Consider the following 16,779-nt stretch of genomic DNA (forward strand, 5'->3'; position numbering starts at 1 on the left):
ATCCAGAGCCTCTTTGCGTCCTTTAGACCTTGTCAACGAAGAAAAACACGGAAGAACCGAATCAACGTCACCAGACTCGTCGTTGGCAGCGGAATCAGGTCACATCTGGTTTGGATCGAGGGTACCACACGTTGCCCAAGGCTTCTCTAGCACTTCGTAAGACCTTTTGCGAATCCTGGGTGGAGAAATCTGGCAGGCCGAGCAAATCATCTGCAATTGTGCAGTGTCAGATTTTCAACCGTCCACCGCGACATCAAACTTTATCACTTGTTTCTCCGATACTTGGGTCGGCTCCTTTACCAGCCCTCAGCATCATCCAGCCAGCTATAAATGCTAGTCGTCGGATAGCATACCTTTTCCACGGTTCCACACACCGCGGCACATTATTCAACACACTCAGACAACTTCCAAGGACTAGATACATCGATGTCTTTCCCACACAGTCACCATGCGGCCTCGTTCGCAACGCAGCAGCGGTATGTATTACGAACACACAGGTACCGTCCACCGTTGCGGCCAAAGCTAACGAGTAACAGATTTCCAACTAGCCACAGTGGCATCACTCTGTCCGTCGTCCAGGGGCCAACAAACGCAAAAGTAGCCACGGGGAAAGAAAAAGGTCCGTATTCGTCCACAAGATTTGGTTCTATGGAAGCTGACATCTGCTAGTAGACCGCAAACCGATCGATCCACCTCCCATTGTCAGGCTTAACGTTGAACCGAGGAACTTTGACCGTAGCTTCTACGGCAACCCCGAGAACTGCCTCTTCAGTAAGTCTCTATGATCCTTGGCCGAATCGCATGGTTCGTGTGCTGACCATGTCGTAGATCCCTTTTGGATTCTCTACGTCTACTTGATCAACGCCGAACGAGACAGCAAGCAAGATCCCGAAGTGTCCAGAAAGGCGCTGGTTGGCACGACCTGCTCTTCCTTGCACAAGTTCAAAGATACCAACAGCCATGACGCAGGCTATTTTGTATTCGGCGACCTCTCGGTCAAGTTCGAGGGTTGCTTCAGGCTGCAGTTTGTCCTCTACGAGATGCGAAGGACAGAAGCTGTCTTGTGCACGACCGCCGTTTCGGAGGCTTTCCAGGTGCACACCCAAAGAACATTCCCGGGGATGGCCGAGTCAACCTACCTGACCCGCCACCTCAGCGACCAAGGATGTCGATTGCGTCTTCGAAAAGATTCCCGCCAGGCCACAAACCGAAAGCGGCAGCTCACATACAGTCTTGAGGCGGACCGTGCGCGTACGAGCGGCCCATCGCCCAAGCGCCAACGTGCAGACGGAGTTGGCGAGGTGATCCACGACGGGCTCCAGGCCCAGACAGCATTGCAGTCCACATCGGCAGCCGGCGGCGGATACGTGGGGGGGTTTAGCCATCATCAGTACCAGAGTCCGTACCAGGGCGCCAGGCAGCTGAGTGGCAACAGGCAGCTGAACAGAAACAGACCCCCTCCTCCGCCCATGGCCGTGACACCGAACTATTCGACGGCTTCCATGATTTCGAACTACACGACAGCGCCCATCGGATCGAACTACACGACAGCGCCCATGGGCTCGAGCATGCCGACAACATCCATGGGGACTCAGTCAATGGCGCCATGGCCGGCCACGCCGTCATCCGGCGGCCTGTCGGGCGCCGCTTCGTTGCCCTCGGTTTCGCCCACTCAGAGCCCCCCTGATATGGTCCATCCTACTTCTTATTACCGTCTCGACTCCTCCCTCATTTTCTCGGGAGACACGACGGCGTACGAGGGAGAGGACGCACTGCCAGACGAGATCTTCACGAGAGAGTACCCGAAAGATAGCTTCTGGGCCATGATGGAAGAGCGGAGGCGGGCCGGCCACGGAACAGGCAACATTGGCGCTTAGGAAGGCGCTGTGCCGGCAGCAAAGTTGTAGCAAGGGCCAGGCTAGACGTTTTAGGTGGTTACTAGCAGACAAGGGCGAGATTTTGGCGGATTCGACTCGAGTGTAATACGACAGGTAAAATGCGCGAGTTCCTGGCGCGGCATCGAGCAACACACTTTGTAATTGGTGTTGCTTCGGCCCAGATTGGCGTTGGTGGTTTCAAGCTTAGGCAAAGGATATACCCTTGGCGTCTTTTCACGGGGAAATACAAGGCAGCACACCGGCGCAGTGGGATTACGGAGGCTAGCGCAAGGCCGAGATACCTAGCATATTTAGATTCAACAGTGCCAATGGCATCCTTTTTTTTTTTTTTTCTCATTTGTAATATGTTTGAGTAGAACCTGAGTTTCTCATCCCGCACTACTGTCCAAGACGTGATTCAGCGCCCACGAAGTACGGGCATGACGTGTCGGGTTGAGAGACGGGTTGTGACACAAGAGACGGCGGCATACGAGCCAGGGGGCACGGGCGAAGCGTCTTGGTCTTTGTGCATTCGGGGGTCGTTGGACGGCACGGTCCATTGCCTGGACCCCTGCCATGTCTGCAAGAACCGTTTTCGACCTTGACTGCGTTCAATATTTTGACGTCTCCACGCCGATGCTACACGAAACAAGATGGAAGGCGTGTGCGAGCAGTCGTTGAGGAAGCGGGGGGGGGGGGGGGGGGACGTAAGGGCGGCGGAGTCAAGAGTCGAGGGGGAAAGGGACATGGGGGGGTTCATCCAAGGGCGTGTACTATGCATGCTAGCTAGGAAGAGGTTCCAACCTCTGCAAATATGTCTCAGGAACTCGGAACACGCCGCAGGGTTTGAGGGGCGTTCGGGGAGGGGCGTGGAGAGGGGGGAATCGAGAGGAGAAAGCATGGGGGGCCGGGTAGTATGTTGGATTTGCGGGCGTATGTGATGGGGAATGGGATGCAGATGCCAGGGGGGAAAAAAGAACAAAAAAGAAACAATATTGAGGACATCGCGGTGAGCTAGCTGCTGTCAGGTGGACGACAATCAGGTTTGCTGACGGAGGGCATCCTTGGGTTTGGAAGCTTCTGTCCTTGTTCTAGCGCACGCTAGGTCGAGTGGACCCTGGAAATGGCGAGGCAGAACGGGTCCATCCTGGCGTGTTTTCCACGGCCGTAAGTTCGTCGTGGCGGTCGGGGGGGCATATTCCTCGTGGGGGGCTGAATGATGATGAGGAATTTGTGATGAGTGATTGATTACTTTTGGGGCCCACGTACCAGCAAAGCCGTGGGAGGCGGGCGTGAGAGCTCTAGTCTGGGTTCGCATGGCTGTTCATGCGGTTATTGCCTTGCGATGGGCCTCATCTGCAGCTAGATGAGGCAGCGGTACCGAATCGAGAACACGCCCGTCCTGTTTAGTTGTGTTGTCTTTTTTTTTCTTTTCTTTTTTTTTTTGTGGCTAGCAGCTCCCAGTCACGACCATGCGGCGTCGGCGGATTTATTTTTTTGGGTTCGTCGGCCTCTACCTGCGACAAAGTATTCCACCATGTGAGACACATGAGCCTCCTCCATCACAGGCGCCCTGCAGCCGGAGCGAAGTCTATCGGCATGTCCCAGTAGAGTGCGAGAGGTCCCAGGCCTAGGGGAGAATGAGGGGGGTGGTGAGACATGGAGAACATTTCCATGTCCCGGGGGTTCGGTCAGACCCCTGGGCCAACCAGGCCGTTTTGTCTTCCATTTTCTGTGTCTGATATTTTGGCCGTTCATGCCCAACTCTGTCCTCCACATCGCCCGCAGGGAGAGACATGGTCCCTCGCACCACACGCCCCCATGCGTGCTGGGCATTTGGGAAGAATAGCCGCGGCCCCCTTGATGGAAGGTTTCCATGGTTTCTAGCTGAGACTATGGGAAAGGCCCCCTCCCCTTGCCGACTCGTCATGGTATCCCCAGGACGCGTGCCTGGTCATTGGACGGCTGATGGAGCTGGCCCCTTTTCTGCGGTCGTCGCCGTCGTGCTCTTTTTTTTCGTTATTTAATATCAGACGTGCTGGGGAGGGGGGTCCCGTCTGTGGCTGTTTAGTTGCACCCGGTCCCTTTTCTTCTCTTGCTTTCTTTTCCTGGCAAGGCCAGCTCGCAGGGCGACGGGGGAGGGGGCTGAACTCGGGGCGCGGGGCCATGTGCCGAGATGAACCAGTTCCGTTCCTGGCGTGGCGGGCGGCCCGCCGTCGACGGCCCTGTAGGCAGAGAGGAAGTGGGAGGGGCACACGCGACGAATATTCCTCCTGCATGCTCGTCCGGTGTGGTATTAAGTTCAGATGGCGCCTGGATTTCCGAAGCTTGTTCCTGGTTTCGGGACTATGCGGGGTATACACAGCCAGGAGTTTGGCTTTTTCCTCTTCGTTCTAGTTCTCCCTTGCCCTGATTTCCCAGGCAGCTCGTTCGTCCCACCGTGGGCCCTCGGAATCTCTATTGTCTGATTGGGCGGCACTGGCTCCCGAGCAGGGCCACGTCCGCTGGCATGCGAGAGATGCGAGGCCAAAGTTTCCGTGGGACGATTGAGACGAACAGGGAACGAAGCGCCAAGTAGGCTCCCCAAAGGTTGGAGTGCGCAGCTTTCCCTTGAAAGAAAAAAAAAAACCGACAAAAGCCGGTGGTGGTGGTGCTGTGATGTGATGGAATGCGGAATGTGGGACGTTCGTTGGCACATCTTTGCTTTTTCCGGCGGCGCCTTAAAAAAGCCTACGAGAAGACCAACAGAAGGAATTAGAGTTTAGATGGTGGCGGCCGGACGCCGGCGGTCCTTGGTCTGAAATTAAGGTGCCGTTTGACAGTTTGACAGGCCGCGGGGTCCTTGTTAGCGCGGCGCGCGCGCGCGCGGGTGTGCTTTGCTCTGTAAGGGGGGAAGGGATAACCGCTTAATGAATCTGCAGCAGATTTGGCGGACAGCTCTTGGCGCACCTTAATCGACTCACTCACTCTGCCACTCACTCACCCCACTGCACTCGACCTACACATCGTGCATCTCACATCTCACTGACATCAATGGCTATCCTGGCCTCACCATTCCCAACATCCTTCTTGCCCGTCTCAACACTTTTGCGTGCCTCACGGTACCAGGGTGTTCGTTTGCATTCACACAGCCTCAACCCCCCCTCTTCACTCCACTTCATCTCTCACCCGTTCCGTCTCACTCTCTTTCCCGTCGGCGGTCTCTCCCAGCCCCGGCTCGGTAACACCCCGCGGCTGCCTCCCGTCCCGGAGGGCGCAGACCGCCCGTTCTCGGCGGGGGATTCTGGCGATCAAGCACTCGCGCCGCGCACGGCATCGGGACCCCCGCCAGCCCTTTCCTGCGGCAGGCGAGTTCATGCGGCTTTTGTTTGATCCGGCTGACGGACGGCTGACCGCTTGTTCTCCCTCTCCGTTCCCCCGCCAGACGTGCCCCCCTCCCTTCCAGGGCCCCGGGGCCCAAGACTCCGGATCGGGCCTCGGTCCATGCGCGTGGGGTCCCTAATCCCGCGGTCCTGCGGAGGCTCGCGCCGATCACGCAGGGCCCTGCGGGGCATCGCAATGCCGCCTCTGTTCGGCGTCCAGGGCGTCGGTCTCCCGAGCCTGGGGGCCCTGGTGGGGAACCCACCGCCACCCCCTTCTTAGCCCCCGATCGCGGGCTGTTTATGCGGCCGCTCGTCGTCGTCCAATCTTTCTCATTCAGCCCGCGCGAGGTACCCCGCGAACAGACGGGCCTCGAGCGCCTATGACGTGCGTCTCGTTCGCGACGCTTTGATCACTTTGGAAGGCGAGACCCGGACGATCATACGCGGCTGCGTCGCTGCGAGGCGTTTGGGGCTTGTTCCTCGGGGCAAGCCTGCCGCGCGTTTGTGTTTGTGGTGTTACTATGCGGAGCTCCGAGGGACTCTGAGATGTCCTGGCGGCTGCGATGAATCATGAACACAGTCCGAGTTGGGCTGGACATGATGTTTCCATGACGGGGTTATGGTGTTGGTCTTGGAAAAGACCGTTGGCCTCGTACTGCTGGGCAGGCGGCTGGTCTGAATTGCGTAGGGAAGCGGTCAAGACCCCGTTCCTATCTCAGCCACAATGATGCTCATAAGCGCCAGGCATCGCGCTATAGACATCAAGGAGCGTATCTTGAGGCAAGGGTTACGGCATACCATGAACGACGATCGAAAAATGACTTCTCTTCACTTAATGCTACCGCTTTAGCGAGGCTGCGAGTCTATTTCCTTTTCTGGTTGACGAATCCATAGCCGCTATCGGTAACGTACATCTTAAAGGCCAAGGCCTAACTGAAGCCATGACAACCGAGATCGCCATATTCTCTTGGCAGACCACAGACAAGTAAGGCAACGTCCTTACACCATGGTCTATAAGGAAGCGGGCGAGTCGAACTAGAATTCTCACGCTTAGGCGTACGTTCCTGCTTTGGGGCGTCAATGACCTGCTCTGAAACCACCCTTCCAATTACAGTTATTGCCTGCAAGTCTGATTCAAGCAAACATCGTTTGATGTTCCAAGCGAGTCATTGTCGCAGAAACCGGTGGAGATGAGGATCGCGCATCGCAGAAGCCTGCAGCGCGGGCCGCAGTTGGCGCCAGATACCCGCTGTCATTTATCTCGATTTGAAATAAAGTCGCCGGCACCGGGCGAGATCAATGACGTCCACACTGGCAGTGGAACTGCGCCAGGGGTCTGTTGGACGATCAGACACGCAGTGGCCGCCTGATACAAACATGCTGTGAGCTATAGCCTGGCGTCTAAGCTTACGCATATTTGAGATGGGTTGGGTATCTTGCTTGCAAGGTTGCTATTTCCATCGCGGCATTGACAGCCTCTCGGCGTCGGTTGTCTTTGATGCCGCGTCCCGAACTTCGAAGAGTGTCTCATTGCCTTAACGGCGGTCTTCATTCTACACTCAAGTTAGAGAAAGAGTCAGGAGGGATGTAGAAAAATAGTGGAGCTTCTAGACGACATGGCACTTTTTCCGGGGCTCGGAACGGCAACGGCAATGTCAACCATGGTTTACACTGTCTAGATCACACTGTTGCCTCCGGACCCGGTACTAGCCCGGATCGGTTCGGTCTTTCGGCCCCACCTTTCGGGGCCGTGGCTGGCAGTCGACAAAAGACACACAAGACACTTGGCGGACACTCTGCATACACGCGAATCAATAATCCGGCATTGAATGCACCCATGGCAACTTTTCCGAGATGAGCTCGCGCTAGAAAAAGCAGGTTCTGCACTTCTGGCCACCCTCCACGGACGAATCGCCGAATTCGTGGTCGATCGCCTGATGCACATAGTCTCAATCGGGCTTCTGCGGTGCCTATTTCAATCACAGGATGCTTGAAGAGGCAGTGAGGACCGTCAACCGACAGCCGGTGGGATGCATGCATTCCACGGCAAGGGCGGTGCGTGCTCCGAACCCTCCATCTTTTCCGTCATCCATGAAGCTTGGGTGCACGATCCCGTCCCATCTTCTGTCGTCCAAACACCCGATGACGCTGTCAACCCGCATGCCTGGGCAGATGCGACGGTTCCAATATCTCCGACTGCATAGCCAGGCCACTTCGGACGGGAACCAGGTCCCGCACCGCCGGGCTCATGATCCTGTCTGCTCCATCTTGCATTCGGACGTGTTGTGCCCCCGACAACTCACCCCACACCACCGATCCCGCGACCGAACTCTGGCCTGCGTCAGCGTGTCCCTCCTTGCGGTCCGACACCTTGGTCACAGGGCCTCTGGTTCTCAACGCTCCCGCTCCGAGCCCGAAGATCGCGGAACGCTGGTTCAAGCCTTCATGCTTCTCCGTACTGCCGTTGGCACTTTGCCGTGTGTTCGAGGCCTCTCATGCAGCGAAGAAACCCTGATCCACCTTTGTTAGTTCGCGCACCAGCAACCCTGGCCGCATCTCCCAGGCCTGCGCGCCCTCGCGTCATGTATGCTTTCTTTTTCGAGTCCGCCGGCTGGTACGCAATGCCATTCTTGGCTGCCCAACGCCCACTGAATGATCGACCTGTCGCCATCTTCCGATGCAGGCCTGCCATGGGCCTGCCCGCCTCCCCGGACAGCCCAATGCACCAGGTACCGCGGCGCAAAGTACCGGTACAAGCGCAACTTGTCCTAGCCAGGGATCGGCTCCCCGGCCGCGTGAAATCATGCTCGACGCCACCACACACGGCACAGCTGTCGACACCTCGTGCCTGTTGCAACCGACGAGCAATTGCGTTTGTGATTGCTCTAGCGAGATGCTGAAATAAGCATAAGCTACCACTTTGTCTCACACAATCTACACACACCAAGCCGCTAGCCCAGCCCCCTTCCAACGGCGGCAGCAAGTGAGCTGGGAGCCTGTTCCTGCCATGCCTTCAAGCATGCGTCTTCCTGAGCACTTGATTCACCGTGCTGCCACACCGGGAGTGGCTGCATGGGGTGGAGGGTTCGACACGACAACGCCTCCCGGATGACGAAGAATGTGCCTGCGCGCGGACTCCAAAGGGGCCAAATCAGGTCAGAATAGGCAATTGACAATTGACAGTCGGTATGGCGAGCAGCCCAAACCGGCCTAGGAGCGGCGCAAACCTCCAATACGGGATGCCGGGCCACTGGTTTCCCAGCGCATCCCAGCGCGCCAGGTCCGTGATGGGACGATGATCGATTGGCCTTGCTGCTCTCGCTTCCAAACTCACCGCAACTGTACTGGCACTTCATCATCTGTAACTCTGTGACTCTGTCCTCTGTTATCGTCGTGTGTTGGCAGTGGATCTCCTCTCGAAAGATTTGTGAGTCTCGACCCCTCACCGGTGCCCCCCGGCTGCCCACTTCCCATTTACCCCGAACCAGAGTTAGGCCGCTGTTTGCGTGTGTGCGTCGAAGCGAGGCACGGTGACCGGGGGTTGGCATAGGGGGTGCACCAGAGGCCAGGGGACGCGAGCCGGAATCGCGACTCCGAGGCTTGAAACAATGCTCTAAGGAGGGCCGACCCCCAACGGGCCCTGCGGCGCGTCGGGTGCCTTTGCCTCGAGTTCCATACAAGCAGACTAATATAGAGTCTCTGAGGGAGGCGCGGGATCGTTCGATATAGATGACTCCCCCGCAGTTTTGGAAAAAGGGCAGTTAAAAAAGCCGCCCTGCGATAAGTCTCCGAGATATGACCAACGGCTCATTTCGGTGCTACTCATGGCGCCGACCCAATCAATGGCCGCCGTCGCGCGGGATATTTGTCAAAGACTCATCTTTGCGGGCCACTCGAACCAGACATCGGAGGGCTTGGCCACCAACACGTCGGGCTCGCTTCCGCTGCGTCTCATCTCTCATACCCCCTCCCTCCGGGGGTTTATCAGTCCCCCTTCCACCACCGCAGGCACAGTCTGCCTGCCGCCCGTCCCAACCGCTCGTGGGCGCGAGCGTCGACGTGGATGGACTAGTCTAGACCTGGCGTCGCACGCGCGCACGTTTCCCAAAGGCGTAAGCACTGCAAAAGCCGGCGCATTCGGCCGGGACATCAGACCTTCCGTCCCCTGTGCTATCTCGGTTGGAATTCCGATACTTCGCCTGGCGCATGCCGGTTGTTGTTGATGGCACGCACGCCTTGGTCACGTCGATGTGACGGGGGTGTGCTCCTCCGCGACAGCGAGCGATTCCCATGCCGCCAAGTTTATCAAAGACCTCCGACTGATTTGACATATGCACTCTGTAATGTCCGTCTGATATTGCTGTCATATTGCCACTGATGGTTCCGAAACGGCTCTGGCAGCTCATGCAAGAGCACCTTCGCAACCACAGACTGGCGGAGTCGGTCCGCACGTGGCCAGAGCCAGGCCTTGAGCTGCGGTGATGTCTTTTGATGGTCGGTTTAGAGTAGACCCCCCTCTGTCTAGCTGCAGTGGGCCGCCAAGATGTTGCTTTTCTGACCTTTGGTGTGTGCTTTCGAGTAAGGATCGTCTTCCCGTCGTCCGGATCGCCTCTCCGTGGCGCTGGCGATCAGCAGGCACGGAATTGCGCCAGCACCAAAACCATGAGCAAACGGGACAACGGTTCATCTCCGGAGTATGATCTGGGAGGAACAAGAATGTGGTCGGCACAGTGCCGGTGGCTTGCATGGTTGATCATGAGCGTTGGTCAACGAGAGGACCAACACCGGCCGCCACCAACGCGAGCATTTCCATGTGGCGAATGCGTGGCTGTTGATCATTGCGCGGATTGGGCCGCCGCCCTCATCAAACAGCCAACCAATGACGTTGAAGAGCGACTGAAACCAACGTATCAAACTGCACTTCCATCGTTGCAGTGAACCGGTCGGTTTCGTACGATATCCATTTCGCCTCGTCAACGCGCAAACTTCGGCATTTGATAGCGGTGCAAGACCCATCTTGGGAGCCATTCTAGTGACTGATATGATACTCTTATTGAAACCATTAACACGCCTGCACTGGGAAACTGTTTAAACGTTCCATCAACATCCGTTTCACTAAGCCCTTGATACAACACTCTGGGGGTTTTGGAAGATGTTCTCCGGGTCCCACGTAGCCTTAATTTCTTCGAGAGCTGGAAGGTTGGCTCCCCAGTACGAGCGCCGCGCATCCCTCAGCTCCGGGTCCGCAAAGCCTGGGTACGTTCCAGACGCCCCGGGTGCAGTATTCAATAGCGTTCTGTGGAAGTTGTCTAGGAGATCCTTGATTTTCTTGGAAGCGTGCGCTGAGTACGATTGGTAAAGCATCACATTGTCGCGGTGAGCATATGCTGTGCTGGCAGTGGGGACATCCGAAATGGCGCCACCGACTGCTTGAAACCTGATGGACCAGGTGTCAGTGCCCTTACGCTGCTTTTCGAGCTGCTTGAACACGGCTGCAATGTCCGCCTTGGATAGCAGGTCTTGGCGGTTGAAGCCGAGGCTCTTGGAGTGAAGTTTACTGGCCATGTTCGGGCTGTGAAGGGACTCTTGCGTGGAGAGGAAGTTCAGAGAGCTATCCCAACGCTCTTGGTGGAATGTCGTTGAGCCGCCCACAGGTAGTCTATTAAGAATGCCAGTCTCGTGAAGGTCTGTCTTCTTGCCGTACCATGTTGACAAGATACGGACAACCTGAGGGGCCAGTACTATTTCAGTACTGAAGCGGTGGTCTAGGGCAGGATTGGCAACGACTCGCTGCCAGTCGTGGAAGACGTCGACCATCTCTTCAAGGTTGCGGTACATAAAGTTCTGACTAAAGTGCAAAACAGCTGGTGGTGCCGGATGAGTCTTCATGACGAACTCGGTGACGATGCCAAATCCAGATCCAGCTCCTCTCATGGCCTATGGTTTCAAGTTAGGTTAACGGCGAGTCTAGGGTCTCTTGGGGTTACATACAAAGAACAAGTCAGAGTTCTCTTTGTTGCTGGCCCGGAGGATTGTCCCATTGGCCGTAACAACTTCGACCTCCTCGACGTTGTCAAGAGTAGTCCCCCACATGCGGGACATTGGTCCCAAACCACCCTGTATCCGATTAGAGAACTAGCCTAGACTACTTGCACTGCATAGAGACGTACCACAGTAGCATGACCCCCAATGCCGATACCAAGGCACATACCGTGAGGCACAGCTCGTTGATGGACTTGTAGGGCCTCATCTAGCTGACCGAGTCTCGTGCCGCTGCCTACACGAACGTTGTGCAGAGAGCCGGGAGCTTCGACGTTAACATATTGGAAATGCTCAAGGTCAACTGAGATGGCGCCATTCTGGCCACCAAGTCCTAAGCACACAAGTCATCAGTCTTAGGGCGAAAAAAACGGCAACCCATGAGCTGCTCATCGGCGGTTCTCACCATGGTTTCTATTCAGATAGTTAGAACAGGATAGGCGCTGTTACTATTCGTAGGGTAACTCACGCGAAGCTGTGGCCTCCAGCTTTGGCCTGAACTTTGGCATTGTGCTTTGCAGCGCATTTGACGACGCTAGCAACCCCTTCCGCATTTCTGGGGCGCACAATGGCAATGGGAATAGAAGACTGATCAAGATTGAAAGGGCGCATCCAGGAGCTTGATTTCTTGTCATCTTGATGCAGCGGAAACCGCACACAGTCTGCTCTGCCGACACAGACGTCGTTTAGGCATCGCTCGATCGCGGAGGGGCCTGGCTTGATATTGGAACCAGGGGCGAGGAGTAACTGCACCGTAAGGCCCGCAAGGACAGTGACGGCTGCTGTATACCAGGAGATTCTTCTATTTGACTTGGTGAAACGGAGACATGGAAGCGTTTGTTGGAATATTGAACTCATGTTGAGATATAGTGGTATTGGGTCTAGTGATACAGTAGTAACCTTAGCAACATGGTTTGGCAGCCACTGTTGATGCAGAAGAATCCGAGTTAAATGTCCCAGAGAGAATAGAGCTATTTTAGCCATGTTGATTCGACTATCCAGTTGCATCAACAAGCATGTGATCACGCCGACGAGAGTAACCCGGAACGGAGGGCATTTCCCGGAAACGTTCCCGCGTTGGCGATCAAGTTCATCCTAGATACTGTCTTGCTGATCTTCGGCTGGTTATTAAAAGGTTTCAGGACGCCTAAAACTATGTTTTTCAGTTTCAAATGATTATGGGTACTGCAAAGCCGCGATTCTGTAACTAATGTCGTCTATCGGCCGCACAGCGGTGTCCGTCATGTTTACCGAGACACTCTCCTTTCGGCCTAGTCTAGCTCCAGGCCGACCTATGTACCAAATTTTCCTAGTAGTTTAGTAGTTTGAAAAGCGGATATGATTAGTTCCCGGGACTTGGAAAAGCGAAGCTACTGGCGATGTCTCATTTTGTCGTTGTTCTACGTTAGCGCTGTCTCAGGCACCGTCGTCTGCACTTCGATCTTCGATCTTTCACATTCTGTTAGCGTTGATGATTGCGCCAACGCTCCCGTTTTCAACTGTCACTATGATTGATGAGACACGACTTGTGGTTAGTTAAACCTACTCGACAACATATATCATTGACCCAAAGCAGGACTGTCTCAAGACAAGATAAGATGACGTCGTTGTTACAGAGTATTAGACAGAGTGCTAGCGGCTGAGGGACGCATCGCTAGAAGATATCAGTGGCAGATTTCATTGGAGGTCTGTAAGCTAGGGTTGGTGAGAAAGGAATGTCTCCAAACCTTGAGGCTTTACCATCTCTCTCTTGGTACTTTTGTCTCCGGAGCAGGTTTCGTACTTAGAGTAATGGCCCTTTTTCCTTCCCTCTTATCAAAATCATAGAAATGTAGAGTGATGGAGAAAGGAGGAAGGGAAAAAAGCACGAAAACGTCAGGTGATCCCTTTTTGGTTGACAACTCCTGTCGTTCGCGGACATCGGGAAGACGAGAGGATATTATATTAGTCAAGGTATTGTTTGACTACGATTTATCTATTGACATTCACATGTTAGGAGCATGCGCCGCGTCTGGTTAAATTGAAGCAGCGTTGGATTTTATTACATAATTGAAGAGTTAACGAACTGCAATCTTGAGTTCCGATTTCAACATACCGTGTCAGGGATCAGGCGACCATAGCCCTTGGAAACCCCCAGCACTGCTTCAAATCCACATGTGATACATATGCAAAGAGCCAACCAGAGTCTACTAACCAGCTGGCTCTCACAAAACAGGTCAACGGGGCAGGGAGAATCGCTCGCTCATCATCGTTTTTTGGTATAGGTACATACCTGAAACATAAATCCAGAGCTTTCCCCCATCAGCAAATTGACACAATAGGCTGGGTACTAGGTGAGGGAACGTTAACCTGAGGGAACGTTAACCTGAGATGTTTCCCCTCTTCGCTGCTGCACTTGCCTTCCCCTCGCGTTGTTTGTAGCCCCGCTGGGTGACCTAACGATGACAGAAGTGTTAGCACCAGACAATGCCAGGATAACCTATATCATGCCACCAAAACATGATGTGCACAAAGCCAAGGTATGTTCAAGACTCAGTATCAAATAAGAAGAAATACACATTATCATCTAGGCATTATCTGGCCGACTTGCTTCCGTATAAACGCTGTTTAATCGGGGCCGGCGGCATTAACCCCACATTATCGGCTTCTGGGTCGTTTCTCTTCTTTTTCGTCCCTAGATCCAAGAATCCGGGGTCCGTCCCGCCATGGAACCGTACCCACGTTCGTGCCGACTCTTGATGGATCCGATCGAGTTCCGGCGCCCCGCGTCCATCCTCCCTGAAGAGCGTCATATTCCTTGCTAGTCGTTCGTCCCTTCTGGAATCACCACAACCTCTGCTCCCACTCGTGCACGCCCCTACACCCGGTTCCCTTGGGCCCACGGTGTTGTGAAGGCCAAAGAAGAGCAGCGGAAGCACGCTACCCTTCCAGACAGGCTGCTCGGGGTCGGAGTAGTTCTTAAAGATAATCCAGCCCAGCAAGAACGCGCATATGACGACCAGAATGATGGGTAGTGCGATGTACTTCTGATCAAAAAAGGTGCATGTGGTGCTTGTCCAGACTTCGCCTAGGGCCTCGGCACCCCGGGAACTGAGAGCGTCGGTCCCTCGCAAAACATCGGGGCCTAGCCCAGTCATGCGAAACTTGTTGGTTACGGCCCAGGTAAAGTTGTCGATGGCTTCCGTTAGGCTGGACACCGTGGCGTTCATGTCAGCCCATAGCGGCGTGAGCCACCAGGAGTCATAGCAGTTGATGTGGCCGCTCTGCATGGAGTTGTATGTACACGATGCGCTCAACAGGTCCCCGTTGAGGAAGTTAGACAGCGCCTCAAAGAAGATCCCGTCCATCTTGTAGAGACAAGCGTTGGGCACGCTGCTGATTTTGTCGCCTGACTGCACGTCGCTGTCGCCCAAGCTGACATTAGCCCAGGTGCGCCCTGGAACGTGCAGGGCCTCGCTCTGATTGCCGGTGTCGTACCAGGTGCCGTCGTCGAGTACGCAAGGGCTCTGAATGGCTGTATAGTTGCCGGAAGCCGAGTACCGGTATGTGGTTCCCGAAGCCATCTGCTCGGCAGAATTGAGCACCGCTGTGGTGGTGCGGACGAGCTTCTCAGTCAGCACATTGTCCTCGTACCGGGCAGAATACTCCTTCATGCATGGATACAAGACACACGAGGACGCAATATAGTCTCCGATGCCGTCGAAGTAGCTATTGTCGGATTGCGAAAGGCGATGCGGACAGTTCAGCTTGGTAATCCCGTTCGACTCCTCCGACGTGCAGGGTGACTTCGTCACCATGAGCATGCTGAAGTTGGCAAGCGAGACTGCAGCTGCCTGGGCAAAGTCGTCACTGAATAGTTCAGTGTACGCACTCAGATTGCTGTAGCCCATCCACATATAGTTCCCCCCCAGAACGTTGATGAAGGCACCGTTATCCGGCAGTGTCAGGTTGTCTCCGAGCTGGGGTGAGCTTACGAAGCTTGTTGTGTCGATGCAACTGCTGCAGATACCGATACTCGCATGTGTGACGCCTGTGCCCCAATCGGGCCACGTGCAGTTACCGCTGGAACAAGTGACTTGAACGTTGCTGTCCTGGCTGGCCGGATCGGTTATACCCTTGATCATGGCACTCTTCATGTCTACCTCGAGCTCATACAGGCCCGCCCCGACTCGGTAGTACGATGACGACCCCGGGACATAGTTGGCCACGGGAATAGCGGAGCGTGCATGCTCCTGGATCATGGAGCAGGTCTCTGTGCGGACGGCCTGTTGCGTGACGGGGCCAACAGTCAGACTGGCGATAGTTATTATCGCGGAACCGATGGCGAGTAAGCCAGCAGAACTAAATCCTAGGTTCCACACCACCACTCCCAGAAGCCTAATGGATCCAAGGACGGACCGACTCGCCGCATCAAAATCCTGGAGATGCTGTAGAGGGCGAGTTTTCTCGGCGAACCATGTCCACTTGATCTGGCCGATGATCTCAGCCACGGCGGCGACAATGGCGGCCCGTAGGAGGGTCGATAAAAGGGCGATGGCGGTGTTGAGGTTGATCTCGAAAGGCCATTCTGGCATGTAATGACCATTATAGTAGGCGAGGAGCGTGATGATGGCGGCAAGAAGACAAAACGCGACAAAGACTGTGAAAATTTCAAGACTCCAGTAGCGTAGGATGTAACGGATGCGTCCCTGGCTCGGTCTCAGCGCCGGATCCATGGGCGGTTGACACTGGAATGACGAGCCACCCGACGGCTGGTGTGGAGGTAAAGGCTGCTTGTCATCGTCCACGTCTTCGAACGGCCACCGAACGTTCGATGAGTCGTGCTGTTTTGAGCCATCGTCTGGCATATCTCGTTGTTGCTGGTCGAGCTTGGGCGCCATGGGCTGGTCCTCAAGCTCCCAGGTCCGTTGTGATTGTGACGCTGTCATCTCTCTTAGTCCTGCAGCGACTCGAGGACGTTGGCGTGTGCTCGTCGTCGATTAGACCATTAAGTCATGGTTGAGGCACACAGTGCACATTCGGCATCAGATAGAAAGGACAAAGCAGAAGCTCATGTTTGATTTTGGTTTGGATGGACACATGCCCCTATTGAGGCTGGAAAGTCAGCTCAATGATGTTCAAGCTTTGAAAGGAAACGTGGATCACAAACAACCGAGATGAGATGCTCCATGGGATCAGTCTTGGTATACAAACGTGTTCAGCCTCAAACTCCACAAATGGTGATAATCCAATAAGAAATATCGACGCGATTGTTTCATCTTCGAGGGTATCCACACTCGCCAGGCAAGCGGACTGGGTCCTGACTCGGGGAATTCCTCACCACAAGGGCGACTAGCTAAGGATCCATCTTGGACAGATGCTTGACATTGCCTTGACTTCAAAAGGATGAACTTTCGTTGTGGCGGGGTTACAGTTTTGCAAGCCATTGTCAGTGGCCGTTCATTCGTCCGACCGAATGGACTGGCCCCTACGCCCAAGGCAGACAAACTCTGCTGACCATT

The 16,779-nt window shown here is 55.0% G+C and overlaps 3 protein-coding genes across 3 annotated transcripts; 1 reads left to right on the forward strand and 2 right to left on the reverse strand.

The window, feature by feature from the left end:
* Positions 1-448: 448 nt before the first annotated feature.
* Positions 449-1,877, forward strand: ColSpa_11223 (spore wall maturation protein DIT1; the record flags this gene model as incomplete). The annotated part of the gene is made up of 3 exons (XM_049277435.1): positions 449-476; positions 673-771; positions 829-1,877. 3 exons carry the CDS (start codon positions 449-451, stop codon positions 1,875-1,877), a joined length of 1,176 nt encoding a protein of 391 aa, XP_049133392.1.
* Positions 1,878-10,354: 8,477 nt separating this feature from the next.
* ColSpa_11224 (FAD-linked oxidoreductase sorD) lies at positions 10,355-11,489 on the reverse strand (the record flags this gene model as incomplete). The annotated part of the gene is made up of 3 exons (XM_049277436.1): positions 10,355-11,176; positions 11,231-11,356; positions 11,451-11,489. The coding sequence occupies 3 exons, from the start codon at positions 11,487-11,489 to the stop codon at positions 10,355-10,357; spliced, it is 987 nt and encodes a 328-aa protein (XP_049133393.1).
* A 2,362-nt stretch (positions 11,490-13,851) lies between these two features.
* On the reverse strand, positions 13,852-16,206 carry ColSpa_11225 (uncharacterized protein; the record flags this gene model as incomplete). The annotated part of the gene is made up of 1 exon (XM_049277437.1): positions 13,852-16,206. The coding sequence occupies one exon, from the start codon at positions 16,204-16,206 to the stop codon at positions 13,852-13,854; it is 2,355 nt and encodes a 784-aa protein (XP_049133394.1).
* Positions 16,207-16,779: the final 573 nt, after the last annotated feature.

The sequence above is a fragment of the Colletotrichum spaethianum genome, assembly GCF_022836535.1.
Source record: "Colletotrichum spaethianum MAFF 239500 DNA, contig43, whole genome shotgun sequence".
Taxonomy (NCBI): Eukaryota; Fungi; Ascomycota; class Sordariomycetes; order Glomerellales; family Glomerellaceae; genus Colletotrichum; species Colletotrichum spaethianum.